Here is a 19,286-nt window from a genome sequence, read left to right as displayed (position 1 = left end):
TCCTAGTGTTATTATTAAACAGCAAAGGCTGCAATTTAATGAAATAAATATATAATCTGGTATTTGCAAGTACTGAAAAGGAAGTATCGGTACTCGTACTCGTTCTCCAAAAAATGGAGAATCAAAAAATTATTACTTTTAAGTTTCCTTTATGTGATTTTTGAAGCTGCAAAGGTCTGGTCACCATTCACTTGCATTTTATGGACCCAAAGAGCTGAGATATTTTTTGTATACTTTGTGTTCTGCTTTTTTTCTCCTTTTTAGCAGCTTGACAGACATCAGTCAATATACTGTATGCTTTCATAATATAGATATATCGGTATCGGCATATATTTTACCGATATGCGCCGATACGGAAAAGAAATTTCAGAACATATAATGCAGAAAACAATGCTTTAGAATTGGTGTCATAGCGTAGTTTGTCCAGCAGAGTACACTCCGACTGAGCTGAACTGATGGTGGCTCTGCAGACAGGGCTGAGTTCAGCTGTGTCATCACGGTAAGTTGTTAACTAGTTTGTGAAATACATACTGGAAACTTAAACAATCACCCCATCATTTTCCCTTTTCAATATAACTAATATAATGTTAACCTTGTCCTTGACAACCATGTCACTCATGTCTGTTTGCTGTTAGCCAGCTATAGTTTGTCAGTGCAGTCAGTAATGTAGCAGATTGAAAGGTAAATATCAGAGCATATTTTTGCAGCTCAGCAGACAACGGTGCGGTGGTGGATTGTATTTGTTGAGTGTTGATTTCACACTATGTTATTACCTAGTTGGTGAGACACAATGCTGGAAAGTAAAATAAACAACATCCGTGACAACGAGCTTATAGCTAACTAGCTAATCACGTAGCTACTTTCATTGTTGTCAGCTGAGTGGAAGCTAATGTGTAAATATATATTCACCAAACTGTTTCATTCAGGATTCATAGTTTGGTACCCCTTCAACCGAACAATTCCAGTCGTTGCATTTAAAAAATGAAATATTTAAAAGTCTGGTTTTCTACCGTTGAAGTTATATATATATATATATATATATATATATCTCAAGCATTTTGCCTCCTCTCCTTTTGTGTTCTATGGGGAAAAAAAGTTATACAAGTCTGGAACAGCACAAGGGTGAGTAAAAATTTATAGAATTTTCATTTTGGGTGAACTAACCCTTAAAAGCCTCATGAGACAGATTGTGTTGAAGTTTGGGCTGAAGAACCCAATCGTGAACGCCAAACGGTAAGAGCTGCCGGCACAGGAAATGTGCGTACACACATTTACATCACCATCAAGCCCAATACAAATGCAAGTCATATCAAGTGCAAGTCTGAAAAACATTCGCCCACACACAAAAAAATATTGAAAATCTGTTTGTGTGCAGTTGTTATTGGGCATAACATTGAGATTATACATCGAAAGTGGGCTTCAAAAACAGTGTGCTGTTGTTCTAGCATTCATTATCATATTTCAGCTACATCCTCAGGTGGCTTGTTTCCACATTCCAGACGTTGCTTTATCCCCCTGGCTTTACCTTTGTTAAAAAAACACCCACAGACACACACATATACAACTGCCTGTCCGTTCTTTAATTCATCCCAGTCTGAGCTGTTGACGTGCATGCGTGGAGGCAAGGTCAGCCCTGTGTGGTCCCGTACAATCCAAACTGCAGTAACTTAACAGGGTGGAGAGAATGTAGCCGTGACAGATAGAAGCTGACATGGCTGCAGAGCAAACGAATGTGCTTGTTTCCCCTCCTCCCCTCCTGCTACACTGATTTGAGCGGATGGCACGGAGAGTGAAGGAAGACAAAAAAATCATCAGTCACCCAGAGGCAGGCATTAGGAGACTTTGCCCATTGAGATCTATCTATTGTGAAGTCACGCTGAAGTTTTCTCCATGTCGTCGAGAGTTGACCTTGTGTTCTACTTCCAGCAGTGGACTGAGGAAAATGTCAGTCAGCTAGCTATTATAGTTTATACAGTAATATTTAGTTTCAATTGCACTCGGGTTGCATATGTCAAAAAATCATACTGCCATATTTTTTTATATATCAGATTATTTTAACAAATATTTTGATTGAGATTTCGAACTGCAATACGATACTTATTTTGACTATATATCAAGACCCAAAATACAAAAATGCATAACATTTTTCAGCTAAATAAGTTCATATCCGAGTCCTCTTTAAATGAACCAAACTCAAATCTCTTTCAGTTGACCCAAAAGTGTGTGAAAAATAAACCAATCTCTTTGCATTCAAATACCTGAACTTAAAGGAAAATTCCGGGTTCAATAGAAATTAAGCTCAATCGACAGCATGCCACAAATGATATATGATAATACTGATTACCACAAAAATTTATTTTGACTTACACCTCCTTTATAAAAAATAAAATAAAATCTGGGTTCCAGTGAGGCACTTACAATGGAAGTGAATGGGGGCCAATTTTTGAACATTAAAATAAAAATTTTTCAAAAGTATAGCCACAATAAAATGTGTGCAAACATGAACATGATTTTATTTTTAGTGTGATAAAATCACTTACTAATCTTTTCTGTGTAAAGTTATAGCCAATTTTACAACTTGTAATGTCAACAAACCCTAAAACTACTGTAAAAATTACGATTTAAACAACTTTACTGCACAAATAACACATAAGTTTAACAGAGGAATGAAACTTTTATAAAACGATAAGCTTCACATTTCTGCATTTAAACCTTCCAAAAATTGACCCCATTCACTTCCATTGTAAATGCCTCACTGTAACCTCAATTTTGCTTAACTTGTAATGAACCCGGAGCATTCCTTTAAAAGTGGATTCAGATTTCTTTTAGGTCCACTTTTCACTCCCATTGTTATATTTTGAAAAGCAGACCACTTGAAAATAATAACAATTATTTATTATTAAGGAATATTATAATTTTATTGTGCAATAATAATATTTTTCTGTCTGGATTTATTCACGTTCATGCGGCAAGGAACTATCCCTTTAAGTGTAACGCTGACATGTTTAGAGAAGGGAAGACATGATTCTCAGTCTTGTATGGTGCATTTAAGAGTTGCTCTTATTCTACAAAGCTTTGATTGGTTGTAGCTAAGTACATGAAATGAATAAACCAGGAGTGGTTGAATAAAACATTCATGAACACCTTCCACTGCTTTTGCCCTGCACAACAACAAATTAATTCTGTTGTATTGCACAAACATTGAACAGGTGGGAAGAATTTAGCTTTGCACACAAAACTGTAAACAGAGTCAGTAATGTTCTGAATGTCACACCAATAACTGAAGACAAACCCTTTTATAACATCTCTCTGTGTCCTTGCGTAAACAGAATATCTTTTTAACTGCCCCATTCTCAATTCCCCAAGGATTTCAGGAAGTAAATAGCAGAAGAGGAAGTTTAATTTACTGAAGTTTGTGGTTGGACAAGGTGTGTCATGAGTCGTGTACTTGAATCTCTGAAATAACAGAACACAAACCTGGTGAGCAATTCTCATTCACAGTGCCTGTGTATTAATAAATCTCCAAGCAACATCTGACATTTTAATCTGGTTCTCATTATAAATTCAGACCGTAAGCTAGAGTGATGGATAATAATTATAACCTTACAGTGCACCATCTGGTTTAAGGTACACACAGAGATCCTTTTTGTAATTTACATGCTCCCTCTGGGGCAAATCATAAAACGACATGGTTCTCAAAACTATGTTGATGACACTCAAATTTATATAATGTATTGCTTAATATTGCCTCTCCACCTCATTCACTATCTGCATACATTCACGATCTCAGACATTGGTTGGACTCTGACTTTCCCAAACTCAACGCTGAAAAAAACGTAAATATTACTTGTTGGCCACAAAACAAATTTCCTCTGAACACAACCTTAGTTTGAACATAAATGGTGTTGCAATTCATCCATCCTCCACCGTTTGTAATGTAGGGGTGATCTTTGACCCCTCATTAACTAATTTCTCCAACTGCGGCATAACCCATCGTCTTCAACCCAAGTTGAGCAGGAAAGATGCTGAAACTGTCATTGATGCATTCATAACCACCAGGCTAGATTACGGTATTTCACATCTTTTTGGTCTTCCCATTAAAACACTCAAATAATATTAAAAAATGTGGCTGCAGGGTCCTCACACTTATCTAAAAAATCTGAGGAGTGAACCATATCACTCCCATACTGCGTCATCTTCACTGGTTACCTGTAATCTATTGCATTCAATTCAAAATTCTAACCGTAGTTTACTGTATAATGTGCTTCACGGTCTTCACTTTTCTCAAAATCACTGAGATCAAATTTGTTCTCCATTCTCTTTGGTTAATGTGAACATTAACTGAAGCTCCTGGCCCATATCTGCATGATTTTATGCATTGCACTGCCACATGATTGGCTGATTAGGTAATCACATGAATAAGCAGGTGTACAGATCTTACTAATAAAGTGCTCAGTGAGTGTATATTATTATTAAAGCTTTTGTTTTTTGTTTTTTTTACAAAGTTTAAAAAAAAAAATTATGAACTCTATGAACTCAGTATGGAAATCAGTAGTTAAAGTCCCCATGAAATGGCTTTTAGACAAGGTCTGTTAGTTTTGAGGCCATGCATATGCTAGTACACTACTAATAAATATATATATATATATATATATATATATATATATATATTTTTTTTTTTTTTTTTTACATTTACAGATTTAGCCCCGTCCCCCTAATACCACCTACCATCAACTAGCAATAGCAAGTAGCTTACAATGGTTATACCGGTCTGTGTAGTAAACTAAAAGGCTATTGACTATTTAAAGAAAAGGAAAAGCCCTTAAATTTCATCAATATACTGTTTCATTTAGAAATACTGTACATCAACACAAAAAAGACATGTGCATTCATTAAACCAATTAATTTAAATTCAGAGCTGGGAAGTAAAATGCTCACTTAGACATAATAGGGTGCATAGACTTACTGTTCAATGCTGGGAGACAAGTAGAGTTTAGGGAAAACCTGTGTGGCTTCAGCATCTTCAAAGCTAACAGACAGAAGGGCCACATCCTCTCCTGGATCAAGCGCTGTGTCCTGAGAGAGAAATTTAGGAAAAGAAAGATAAATAAGATTAGGAAGAAAATCAACATATTCATACAACACGTGAAGACATGCACAAACGCACATGTGTGTGCATGCTAGTTCTAATCAGACTAATCGGCCGATGTTTGCCATTTTGAGACTATCTGACAGCCATTCTTGCTTCGTCGGAAAGCATATTCTCTACTTCCAAATAATTGTTGGTGTTTAAGGCAAGCATTACTTGTACTACTGCTCATACTTAGGGTTAGGGATTTGAACAAACCCCTACATCTGACTATTAAACCTGGGTGCTTCACTCTTCCCGCAGCACTAGGTTTTACAATTTTCTCCTGGTGGTGAAAACTGAGACCCAAGCAAAATCTACGGACCAGAACTGAGACTAGGGTGTGGGCTCTTTTGACTTCGAACTGACTGCACTGTAGATTTTGGATTTAGGAAGTGAAAAACCTATATCTGTTGACGATTAGTGCATGCGGCCACACATATTTAGTTAGCCAGCAGAAGCACCAACCCGGCATGTGCCGAGCAGCTTCTCATCTGAGGATGGTGTTGGATTTCAGCAGAAAAAGACTACAACCAGAATTCATGCTGCATTAGCTTCAGCAGCAGTTACGGCCATGTCTACTTGTCTCCAGCTTATCGCTTCAAATGGTTCTGCAGGGACATAATACTCATCTCTTCCACTGCTTCATGTTCCTGTGCTGGACGAGCCCAGTTTTCTTAGAGCCAGACCCTGATGGAATGTCATTAGCACCACGGTGGGAATGAAGGGCACTAATCAAATGTCTTTCAGTCGGTTTGAACTCATCCATTTGTGATAATTGCTGCCTGCCGTGTAACCTCTGCTCCCATTAGAGCGAGCCGTGTGTGTTAGATATGTGACGTTGCCAGTTAGAGGGGAAGTGCGCAGGACAAGTGAACATATAACTCAGTGAGGCACATTGAGGTCTAGGGAGAAACGGCAAGCTTAGCCTTAACAGCTTGGCAGACGGTCTACATGTTGTTACATCAAAACGGTATTCTTGTCTCTAACAGAATTTAGCTGTGGATAGTCCAATTATAACTGCCTGCAGATTTCTTTGCTACATCAGGACTACAAAGAACACAGGGTTCAATAAAACTTCAGAAACTATGGAGGCATTCTATTTGATCTTACCACAATTAAACCCAATGCACTACCCATATTTTTTTATTTTCTCTCTTTTCTCCCCAGTTTGGCATGTCCAATTCCCAATGCGCTCTAGGTCCTCGTGGTGGCGTAGTGACTCGCTTCAATCTGGGTGGCAGAGGACGAATCTGTTGCCTCCGCGTCTGAGACCGTCAATCCGCGCATCTTATCATGTGGCTTGTTGAGTGCGTTACCGCGGAGACCTAGCGCATGTGGAGTCTTCATGTTATTCTCCACGGCATCCACGCGCAACTCAACACACACCCCACCGAGAGCGAGAACCACATTATAACGACCACGAGGAGGTTAACCCAACGTGACTCTACTCACCCTAGCAAACAGGCCAATTGGTTGCTTAGGAAGCCTGCCTGGAGTCACTCAGCATGCCCTGGATTCGAACTTGCGACTCCAGGTGTGGTAGTCAGCGTCTTTACTTGCTGAGCTACCCAGGCCCCACCTGCACATATTTAAATACTCATAGTTTGTTGTTTTCTGTCTTGTTGTTGTTATGTTGTGTACTTTACACAACTAATCACACACTTGGTGGATAAATAACAAGATCATTCTCCACCCCAACTGTAGCTATATCTAGAAATTCAGTTTTTCACACAAATAGTTTATTCAGGAGGTAATTCCTGACATTTGTAGATGTCAACAAAAACATAGAGGAAGGGTTTGTGGTAATTTGTGCAGAGGGAGTTGGAGGTAAGCAACTTCATTGGCTGTTGCATGACGCATCTGCACACACCTCACGACTGGTCAGCTAAATTTTGTAAAGTTTGACATTTATCGTAACGTCTGCAACTACTTAATCTGAATTGGAATGTGTCTTACAAGTTCGCACACTGGAGGAACATTAGTAATAGGCACACACTGATTAAAGACTAAAAACATGAAAGGGGGACAAGCTTCTGTCTATCATAGAGTGCAACAGTGCCTACTTTCCATCTGGGTTCCGGAAGTATTTTCCTTATTCATGTTTTCCCTAGATTTTTCATAAAATCCTTCATAAAAGAGTTGTAAGCCATGAACCAAACCAACAAGATCCGAAGAGAATCACAACATTACAATTTGTTTTGAAGCAAAAAAGTATATAAAAATCACTGTGTACTAACCGTCTTTAACGAGGGCACGAACTACGATCCCATGAAGCATTGAGAATGAAGTAATCGAATATTAAGCGAAGGAAATTTATAAAACTATTGATTTAAGGTTGTTGATAATAAGCATAGAAACAATATTGTTTACATTTATTGTGACATATTTTGATATATACAAATAAATAAGTATTTTGAGGGTGAAGGGAGACCGACTCGTTTGCGTCACAGTGCATCAGGGGAGTGGGCGGTCACTTCTGGGCTGATTTGGCAGGCTTTCTTGGCTGCAGTTCTCTGATTGGTGAAGCTTTCTCTGCTGGACCATGGGTAATGTAGTTGTTCACCAGGAATTCCGCTATCAAACACGATTGGATTTAACGGAAGCATATACCACCTGTGAACAACCTCGGAGCTCATGGTAGATCTGTATTTAAAGGTTTATAAGTTCATAATCATTGAAAATCAATTCGTCCATGGAAAAAAAAATGAATGGGATTTTTACTTCAGGAACCAGACTGTTGCACTCTATTGTGCACTAGGACATTGTAAAGCACCCAAAGTCAGCCAGTACCATCCTATGTCTAAAACTATGATGTGTCCTTGAGTAAGATATTAATGAGTTACAGTAGAAATTAATTCTCCCTGTGGGCAAGCCTACCTAAGCCAGATATATACCCTACACAAGTACTGCAGGTAGTTCAAATAATAATCCAATGGACTTCAGAGCCATTTGAAATGAATGAAGCCTTGAGGGTTGATAGTTACATTTACATTTATGCATTTGCAGACGCTTTTATCCAAAACAACTTACAGTGCCCTGATTACAGGTACAATCCCCCTGGAGCAACCTGGAGTTAAGTGCCTTGCTCAAGGACACAATGGTGGTGGCTGTGGGGATTGAACCAACAACCTTCCGCTTACCAGTTCAGTGCTTTAGTCCACTACACCACCACCACTCCAGTTAAAAGATCAGAACAGATGGACTTTACAACATCTGCAATCACTTCAACTGAAGCTCTGCCTCTGATGAAACACACCAAACTCAAACTGGAGAACATGAAGTTTGTTGTCTTCCACGCCAGCCCAGCAATGCAAGACAACTTCACCCTTCAGCTAGGCACGTCAATGATAACACCATCCAGGACAACCAGGGACCTGGTGGTATTGTTTGACGACCAGCTTGGCTTCACAGACCACATCACGAAATCAGCACAGTCATGCATATTTGCATTGAACATCTAAAGATCTAAACCATTCCTAGATATTTAAGCATAACTCCTTGTCCAGGCTTTTGTCATTTATAGTCTGCACTAGTACAGTAATCTTCTAGCAGGCCTTCTTGTATATGCACCTTCTGCAAATGATTCAGATCGCAGTCGCGCATTTGATCTTTAATAAGCCCAAGAGAGCGAACGATAAACCACTTTTTGTCTAGCTTTGCTGGCTGCCAGTTGCTGCTTGCATCAAGTTCAAGATGTTGATGTTTGCATTAAGAACAGCCACTGGATCTGCATCCTCCAACCTCCACCAACTTTTGCAGGTACATTCCCTCCAAATGCCTGTGACTGGCTGAGTGAGTGGCTCGTTGTGGCACCAACTCAAAGAAACACAAAATCACAAATGGAATGATTTTCTCAACCCTACCTGAATGGCCAATTCCCTTGCTACTATGTTTGTGACTTTCAAATTCAGCAAGAAAGTTTGAGTTTCTTATTTCAGATGACTTGGAAGTGGTTGTATGTTGATCAAGAAATTAGCCTGTCTTGGGCAAGAAGAATTGTCAATGAAAAAATGTACTCATAATTCAGTCAGCATAATTGTAGAGCTGCTATTGAAAAGCATCTATTTGATGAAGCTCTGAGGGCAAATGTGTGAATCTCTATAAAGGCAAGAGCAACAAAATGTCAAGAGGAAAGCTGATGGCTGCCCTTGTCGCCTGTCTCTTCCTGCTCTTAATCAGCCGCCATAATACGGCAGCGACCTGAGCTGGGGGGTGGATGTCTAAAGTCCCAAGGTGTTGCTTGATTTAATCAGCTTGCATCAGTACAGCGCTATGGTTTGACCCATGTGTTACCAGAGACATAATGAATTATTGCTGATGGGTATTTGTGGGATTGTTGGTTGATGGCTGCCAAAAGAAGAGGAAGCAGAAATATTCTGACCTGTTTTTGTATTAGCATGGGATAAACACTTAGATTTGAAGTTATTATACAATGTCAAGAAAGAAATTAACATTTCTTCGAAGTTCAATAAATAAGCCACGAGAGGTTGTGAGTAACAGTGATTTTACCATGGTAAAGCAGTGTTTTTAGGCATAACGTAAAGTGACGTGACAACAATATGATAAATGATGCAGATATTCAACAAATAATACATGTATTATTAAAGACTAAGTAATTTCTGCCCACTTGTCTCATTAAATGGAATAGCTAAAATTTCCAACAGGTTTCCTGAATACTTCCCCTTCTTTCCATTGGTCAGACCAACAAATAGTTCTGCTCCAAAAGCCACTGGTTAAGTTAATGATATTGTGTCAGACTGCTCGGGATGCTCAAACAAACAGCAATTACCATAGCAAGCATCACAGAGTTACAGTGTTTACATGTTCTATGTGAATTAATCTTGTCTCTACATATTAAGCTGGGATAGGAAAAATCAAATTTACACACTTCATCATTAATAACACACAAGAATTATTCCACTAATTTGATTTATTAGACTAACAATAGGCTGTTTTACACATTTTCACAAAAAATGTTGCCAACTATCAGTGTATTTTATTATAATGAAAGATGATGAACATGATATGAGAAACATGATATTTAGAAAGTATTAATGTAGCATAACAAAGTCAAAATTCTTATGCAAGGAAGCAAAATTCAAATAAGAATTCCTCTAGTGGCATTCCACTGGCATCAATTTATTTATTTATTTATTTTTTGCTCAGCCCCCTTTAGGAACACAATATAAGCACTTTCTAGTAACTTGCTTTGTTAAGAAAGCATTTGCCAAAAAAATAGAAATAAATGTAAGTTTTAAATCAATGCCTCTTTTGCTCCAGGCAAGAGATGAGACAGAGGAAAAAAGACTGGGGTGATAGGGCAGAATAGAGGTTCTTCCAAGTAAAGTCAAAGCAAAGACATTGTATCCAAAAGTCCCTTTGCAAAAAGTCTAAAACAATATAAGAATTCTCTTATAAAATAAAAGATTTTAAAATGTGCCTTTGATAGAGTAATAAATAACTCATATAAAATAGCAACAATATCAATTTCTATTGAACTTTTCACATTTAATTGCGCACATTATTAATATTATATTTATCATTATTTATAAAAACATTTCTAGGCTGTTGTTGAAGGCAATGCAGCTAAAGTCTTGTCAGTAGTTAATGCAGTAAATTTACGCCGGCTAATGTAAATGTAATGAAGTTTATGGCAACACTAGCATAACATTATAGATTTAACAGGGCTCAATGGTAAGGTTTTTACTTACAAAATAAGTCTTTTACTTATAAAAACTAGCTTTAATTTAAAATGATGACATACAGCGTAAAACATTACTGATTGGTTCGTAATTTTCAACCCATCTTACTGATGCTTCAAAGACTATCACACGTTTTTTTTGTGACAAAACCTCATCTGAATTCACCTGCTAAATAATGTTACCTTGGCGATAAATTAGCGGAATTCACAACAACATTTAATACATCACAGAAATCCATGTTTAAGCTTGCAAGGCATAAATAAAAGGCAAAAAACAAAAACAACAAAAAAAAACATTTACAAGATCTTTGAATGTAAGATTTAACCCACATTTCATGATCCATTCAGCTCCCAATGGATAAAATCAAGTCCTGCCGTACTTCTTTTCTTATTGAATTATTTCACTCAGAAATGTTACATTACGGAAGATAAAAAGAGTTGCAAATGCTAACCAGATCTTGATCGTCCCAAGTAAGGGATCAGAAACTGTTTTGTTGTATTTTTTTTTTCTTGAATTATAGTTCAAGAACTGTAGTTATACTACAGGAAAAAGCACCTGCTCATGAAGTTCATGAATACAGCTGACCACTCATGTCTCTGTGTTTTACCCATATAAGAAGAAGACATGAGCAATTCAGTCTCATCTCATCCTATGGTGGCCTGACCAAATCAGCTTCACCTCAAGTTTTGGTTTTGGACAGTTCTTGGCTTGGAGACAGCTGTCACATCTCTAAGATGTCACATCACATTGTATGGCAAGCACCCAAGGGGAGGTCACAAAAGAAAACCAAGTGGCTGCCCACGTGAGGGTCTTACCCTGGGCAGATTTGAACCCTGCGCCCTACCCCGACTCCTTGACACTGACTCACTGGTTTAAGGAGGAGGTACAGAGTGTTCAATTCTCCCTCTTTCTCTGCCCTGGAGCAAGGGTCACTCAAACAATTATTAGTCATCACTGTCCTCTTCATTAGACCTTTAAGAACCTTTAAGGAGCATGTTTTAATGATGCACCTTTAAATTAAACACATTTAGCCCAAAGCAGAGACAAATAGGCACAGTACAACTGCTCTTTATACTTTAATTAAAAAAAGCATTCTTGGAACCGAATGGATTTGTCAAATCTATGGAGAAATATAAGCATTTTGTTTAATTAATAACAAATGAAGAGATAACTGAGTGAATTCACTTTAATGCAAATAAGCAGTTTTAAATTTAATTCCAAAGGAATACATTATTAAGTGAATCCACCTTAACCCAATTAAGTCGTTTTATATTTAAAAGCATTTCCTATCTAAACGTCTGATGATCAAACCGGTTAAATCCAGTTTTTCCCACTTTGGACCTGTGCAACAGACAATGAAAATCTGACTGGGATACTCTTCAATTGATTTTTTGATAAATGTAAGGAGGCCTTTTACATTTATACCTTGAAAAGTGTTTTTTGCTTAAGAGGTCTACAAGAGATGACTACAAGATCTGAAATTTAAATCACTGTGTGTCTTTAACAGTATAAGTTAATGGTTAAAACAGTCTTGTTTGAACTTGAGTGATTTTGTCTAAATTAATATTATTTACTCCATTGCCATTTCACCATACATACTAATTGACATAAAATTCCACCACACACACAATTTTGTATTCGGTTAGATATAGAGTAAAGTGCAGTTTTAAGCCAATTTAAACTGGACGCAGCCGCTGTGCACTACAAATGTGGCTGAATTTTCGTCGATCCCAACAACCACTGGGTGTTACAATGTTGAAACAAGGCAGTCGCCTCGCAAACTGCTGCGCATAGTTAGCGACAGCGGGGAAAGCGAGATGGCTATTAGCTGACATGGATAGGTCTAACGTGCCCTTCAAGTGGACTCGGAAATATCATAATTATGAGTTCTGAGCACATGAATGACCCAGCGAAGTCGGAAATTCAAGTTGGAAACTCGGAATTCTAGATGATACCCGAGTTGCCGAGATGGGAGGAGTTGTAAACTTTCAACATGGTGGAGGAGAGTACGGTTTCTGTAGTGAATGACAGGTTTTATTAATTTTTCTAAATACAACAAATTGTTAATGCTTGCAGTTTAGATCATATTCATTTACGTATATCAGCAACCATTTGATGCATTTTGAAATTTTTACACCACAAAAATTGCTTGTATTTGACCAAAATTCCATTATCGTCAGCAAGCTAACTGAGTAATGTATTATGCTGTCATAATAAAAGTTCCTCAAATAATATGTATGAATGAACCTGGCATCATCCATGTGTCCTGTTCTTTCCGACAAAGCACTTGAACGCAACGTACTCGTAATTACCACTTCAGAAATGGGAAGTAGGATAATTCTGATAGCACGTGAAGGCAGCATAAAATCTCCATGTGTGAGATTGGCAGTCTCCTGGCATGTCACCAACAATAGTAAAAACAGGGCAAACCATTCTACATTATGGAGTGAATGACATACTGCGTTCCCCGCCTCCCAGAGGTGGTGGAAATGAGAAGCGTGTTTAATAGGCACCACCAGGCAACAGTGCTAGAGACCTGAATTTTCACTGAATAGGGACAACGTCAAGTCATCATAAGCTGTTCATGCAGCAAAGAACGGCACAGGCAATGAAACTTGGATGTGCACCAACACGTACAACACGTTCACCTTTTTTTAAGGCTCAGGTGAGAATCTTTGAGTATCGCAAGAGAGGTCGCAATTCATTTTCAATAGGAGAGAGAGAGAGCAGCACTGTTTGTCAGCCTCATTTATTCTGCCAGTAAGTCTTGCATGACTTCTTAGAAAACACCTGGAGCACACCGAGCAATAAAATAATAATAATTTCTCTTTTCGAGGCTGTCATGTATCATCGACGAATCCGAGTTGACCTAATCAAATGACATATTATCTGGCTGTGGTTAGTTTCCACAAGAACAGTCCGAAATCGCAGTTATCATAATCCTTATGCACTATGGAGCACTCACTTTATAGGGAGAAGTGAATGAGTGAAACGAGTGAGCGATGAAGAATGCAACTCTCTCAAGGTCCTGCTTAATCGTTTATTGCCATTAAAATGCATGATGCACAGCTCGGCTACAGTATACCGATAATCACGATGTAGCTCAGCCTCCAGTGTGTTATTGCATAAATATTAGAGGTGTCTGTCATAAAAAAAGAAAAAATATGTCCTGGAAAATGTGTCTTGAAAAAGTGACATCCAGAGATGTCAGACGAGGAGAGAGAGACACACAGACCTGTGTGTGTCTGTGTTTTTGTATTGAACGTAAAAGCTGATAATGTTTGTAGCAGTGAAAAGTGAGTGTGGGAATAAATGTCTACGTGTTTGTCAAGCTGGTCCCAGCTTCCTCCTCCCCATGTATTCCTTGAATCGTTACACTGGTGCCGAAACCCGGGAAGGAGGAAGGATGCGCTGCCGTGGAGTCCTCGCCACTGCCGTCCACTGGAAAGCGGAGGAGCCGCTGCCATTTGCCAGGAGGAGGAGGAGCCATTACTGTCCGCCAGGTGGCGGAGGAAATGCTGCCATCCGCCAGGAAGCGGAGGAGCCATTGCTGTCCGGCAGGGAATGGAGAACTCGCTGCTGTCCACTGGGAGGCGGAGGAACTGCTGCTGTCTGCCAGAGGACGGAGGAACGGCTGTTGTCCGCCAGGGAGTGGAGGAGTGGCTGAGGACCAGCTGACAGCGTGTCCGGGGCCGGCAAGCCTGTCTCTCTCTCTGCTCTCAATCCCCCCCCCCCCATCATGTTCCCACTCCCAGGCATGTGCGGGTCGGACCCTGACACCATCCTGGCGTGTCAACACTCCCTCTCTAGAAATGGGGGGGGGGGGGCCTAGGTCACAGCCCGAAGAGTTCCCTGGCCTGAGTTTAGCGATGGTATGTGATGAGCAGGGCGGGGCCAAGCGGCGTCTGGGCAGAGCGAGGCCGGGAAGATAAGTGGTAAATGAGTTCCACCTGTGTGCCACACCGGTCTCATGTTCCAGTAAGGGGTTGGTGGGAGTATTTAAGGACTAGAGACAGCAGCAGACGGGGAGAAAGAGACACATGGACCTGTGTGTGTTTGTGTTTATGTATTGAACGTAAAAGCAAACTATGTCTGTAACAGTGAAAAGTGTGTGTGGGAATGAATGTCAACATGTTTGTCAAGCCGGTCCCAGCTTCCACCTTCCCATGCATTCCTTGAATCGTTACAAAAATATTTATGGAACAATTTTATGTTTGTATTTTCGAACTTCCTATTCTGATCAGTATTTTCGTATTGCTGTTTTATGTTGCAGGTGAGGATGATGAAGAACAGATAGACAGAGTTTGTAATGGCAGTTATTTTGACCTGGTAAGGAGGAGCGTCTCCAGGTGACGGAAAACTTTCTTGAAATTGGATGCTTCAAAGCTATCAAAGTCCAGTCTCTGATGTCTTTATTGCTTGCTTGAAATTAAACTGATGTCATTTGTACAACCTGTTCTGAGGATCAACTTGGCATAAACAATGCTATCAAATCAAATCAAAATCACTTTTATTGTCACACAACTATATATACAAGTGCAATAATGTGTGAAATTCTTGGGTGCAGTTTCGAGCAACATAGCAGTCATGGCAGTGATGAGACATACACCAATCTACAATAAACATCAAATTTACACAACACAATTTAAAATTTAATATACACATAATTACACAACACAATATACAAATTATAACATACAATGTACATTAAACAATACACACAATATAGAATACACATTATACAATAAAATAAATTGTATATATAGTATATATAAAATGTACAGTAGGTTGCATTGTACTGTATTGACATTCAGGCTGTCGGTTGATAGTCAGTTGCCAGTGTTTTGTTAAGAGAATATAATTTATGTCAGTCCAGTGCGTGATAATAAGATTAATAAAGTACAGTGCTGATGTATATTGATCGTGAAAGATCAAGAATTAAAAAGTCTGATTACTTGGGGGAAGAAGCTGTCATGAAGTCGAATGGTGCGGGTCCTGATGCTGCAATACTGCCTGCCTGATGGTAGCAGTGAGAGCAGCCCATGGCTTGGGTGGCTGGAGTCTCTGATGATCCTCCGAGCTTTTTTCACACACCGCCTGGTGTATATGTCCTGGAGGGAGGGAAGCTCACCTCCGATGATGTGTCTGGCAATTCGCACCACCCTTTGCAGGGCTTTGCGGTCGTGGGTGGTGTTATTGCCGTACCAGGCAGTGATGCAGCCAGTCAGGATGCTCTCTACAGTGTTGGTGTAGAACTGTGTGAGGATGTGGCGGTTCATTCCAAACTTCCTCAGCCATCTCAGGAAGAAGAGGCGCTGATGAGCCTTCTTCACAACGGCCTCAGTGTGGACGGACCATGTGAGTTCATCAGTGATGTGGACACCCAGGAACTTGAAGCTGCTGACTCTCTACACTGGTGCTCCATTGATGGTGATGGGACTGTGTTCTCTATCTCTTCTCCTGAAGTCCACCACAAGCTCCTTTGTCTTTCTGATGTTGAGGGAGAGGTTGTGCTCTTGACACCAGTGTGTCAGAGTGTGTACCTCCTCTCTGTAGGCTGTTTCATCATTGTCAGTGATCAGACCTACCACCGTCGTATCATCAGCAAACTTAATGATGGCATTGGAGCTGTGTTGCCACACAGTCATGTGTGTACAGTGAATACAAGAGTGGGCTAAGAACACAGCCCTGCGGGGCTCCATTGTTGAGGGTCAGTGATAAGGAGATGTTCCTGCCCATTCTAAACACCTGGCGTCTGCTTGACAGGAAGTCCAGGATCTAGCTGCACAGCGAGCTGTTTAAGCCCAGAGCCCGGAGTTTCTCATCAAGCTTGAAGGGCACTATGGTGTTGAATGCTGAGCTGTAGTCTACAAACAGCATTCTCACATAAGTGTTCCTTTTTTCCAGGTGGGAGAGAGCAGTGTGTATAGTAGATGCAATGGCATCATCAGTGGAGCAGTTGTTGCGGTAAGCAAACTGCAATGGGTCCAGTGATGGAGGCAGCACAGAGCAGATGTAATCTCTGATTAGTCTCTCAAAGCATTTGCTGATGATGGGGGTCAGAGCAACAGGACGCCAGTCATTTAAGCAAGTGATTTTGGATTGCTTTGGAACAGGCACAATGGTGGATATTTTAAAGCATGTGGGGACTACAGACAAAGAGAGAGAAAGGTTGAAAATGTCCATAAAAACACCAGCCAGTTGGGTCGGGCACGCTGATGATGCAGCCCGGAATGCCGTCTGGACCTGCGGCTTTACGGATATTCACCCGTCGGAAGGATCGGGTTACATCCGCTACAGAGACGGAGAGTGAACTAACCTCTGTAGGTTCGACCATGAGTGCTCTCTCTGCGAGGGCGGTGTTATTTCCCTCGAACCGTGCATAAAAAGTATTTAGCTCATCCGGGAGAGAGACAGCGGTGTTCACGGCGGAGTTTTTATTCCCTTTAAAGTCCATGATGATATTAATTCCCTGCCACATGCTTCTAGAGTTGGTGGTGTTAAACTGTCCTTCAATCTTGTTCCTGTACTGGCGTTTTGCTGCTCTGTTTTGCTGCTTTTTCGGAGGGCGTAACTGGCTTGTTTATGCTCCTCCGCGTTCCGGAATTAAAAGCGGAGGTCCGCGCATTAAGTGTCGCACGAACATCGCTATTAATCCAAGGTTTCTGGTTCGGGTAGATCCGTATTGTTTTGGACGGAACAACATCCTCTACACACTTTCCGATGAAACACATTACGCTATCAGCGTAAACCTCGATGTCGTCATCAGAGGCAGACTGGAACATCTCCCAGTCTGCATGATCAAAACAGTCTTGTAGTGTAGAGTCTGACTGGTCCGACAAGCACTGGATCGTTCTGAGGGTGGGTGCTTCCTGTTTCAGTTTCTGCCTGTAAGCGGGCAGAAGTAGAATGGAAGAGTGGTTCGATTTGCCAAATGGTGGGCGGGGGAGGGATTTGTAGCCATCCCGGAAGGGAGAGTAGCAATGGTCCAAAACCCGGTCCCCTCGTGTGTTAAAACTGATGTGTTGGTGGTATTTTGGTGCAATTGATTTAAAATTGGCTTCGTTAAAGTCCCCAGTTACAATGAACATGGCCTCAGGGTGCGCGGTTTCCTGCTTGCTTATAATCCCGTACAGTTCCTTGAGTGCCCGGTCTGTGTCGGCTTGTGGCGGGATGTACACAGCTGTGATAATGACCGCTGTGAATTCCCTTGGTAGCCAGAATGGTCAACACAGAAGCATGAGAAATTCCAGATCAGGAGAGCAGAAAGACTTGATAGAATGTACATCCCTCTCATCACACCAGGATTTATTGATCATAAAACATACACCACCACCTCTGCTCTTACCTGAGAGGTCTTTCGCTCTGTCCACTTGGTACATGGAGAACCCCGCGGGTTCGATGGCTGAGTCTGGAATCTCCGCAGACATCCAAGTTTCTGTAAGGCAGATAATGCAGCAGTCCCTCGTCTCTTGTTGGAAAGAGATCCATGCTTTCAGCTCGCAGAGCTTGTTGTCCAGAGACTGGACATTTGCCAGTAGAATACTGGGTAGCGGGGGTCGATTTGCGCGACATCTTACTCTGATGAGATCGCTGGCTCTGTTTCCCCTTTTCCTTCTGTGTTTTCGTGGCCGGGCTGCCCAGACAAAGGGCTCCGCGGGCGTGTTTGTAAACAGCGGGTCAGCATTGAGGAATTTGAAGTCCGGTTTATGGTGTGTAATTGCAGAACCAATGTCTAAAAGTGTTTGTCTGTCGTAGACAATAAGGCAGACAACATCCAAGACAAAAAACATAAGAATTGTAAACAAAACAAACAAAAAACTACAATGTTGTCTCGAAGCTCGCAACGCAGCAGCCATACTCGGCGCCATCTTGAGTCCACTATCACATCTCTGTTGTGTGTTCATGAGTGCTAAGACAGTAGCGGATCCTGGCATAGGTGATACAGGCAGGCGCCTAGGGTGGCAACGCTCTCTGGGGCACAGAGCTTGCAAGATTGCGATGGGAGAAAGGTGCCTCGAATTGTGTCGCCCCGCCCCTGGCTCGCAAGATCACGATGGGAAAAAGATGTCCCAAATCGTGCCACCACGTACGCGTACTGACCCGCAAGATCGCAATGGAAGAAAGGTGCCCAAAATCGTACCACCCCACCCACACACATAGCTCACAATATCGCGATGGGAGAAAGGTACCCCAAATCGTGCCACCCTGCCCCCGAACAGAGCTCACAAGAATGCAATTGGAGAAAGGTGCCCCAAATCATGCCACTCCAGCAACGCACAGAGCTTGCAAAATTGCGATGGGAGAAAGGTGTCCCAAATCATGCCACCCCGCCTCTGCACAGCTCGCAAGATCACGATTGGGAGAAAGGTGCCCCGACAGGCTACTCAGCCTGAAATATGGTTAAGCTCTATATGGTTAGGATTATGGATGTTCATAAAGTATTCTTACAT

General features: G+C 40.9%; 1 protein-coding gene across 1 annotated transcript in view; it reads right to left on the bottom strand.

The window, feature by feature from the left end:
• Positions 1-19,286, bottom strand: part of LOC127410973 (BRISC and BRCA1-A complex member 2) — a 163,114-nt gene that overhangs the window by 29,981 nt on the left and 113,847 nt on the right. The window contains exon 7 of the mRNA XM_051646274.1: positions 4,967-5,076. Within this exon, the coding sequence (XP_051502234.1) occupies positions 4,967-5,076 (110 nt within the window). The remainder of the gene's footprint in view (positions 1-4,966; positions 5,077-19,286) is intronic.

This window comes from Myxocyprinus asiaticus, chromosome 20, assembly GCF_019703515.2.
Source record: "Myxocyprinus asiaticus isolate MX2 ecotype Aquarium Trade chromosome 20, UBuf_Myxa_2, whole genome shotgun sequence".
Lineage (NCBI taxonomy): Eukaryota > Metazoa > Chordata > Actinopteri > Cypriniformes > Catostomidae > Myxocyprinus > Myxocyprinus asiaticus.
The sequence above is the reverse complement of the archived record's forward strand: the minus strand, read 5'-3'. Positions and strand labels throughout refer to the sequence as shown.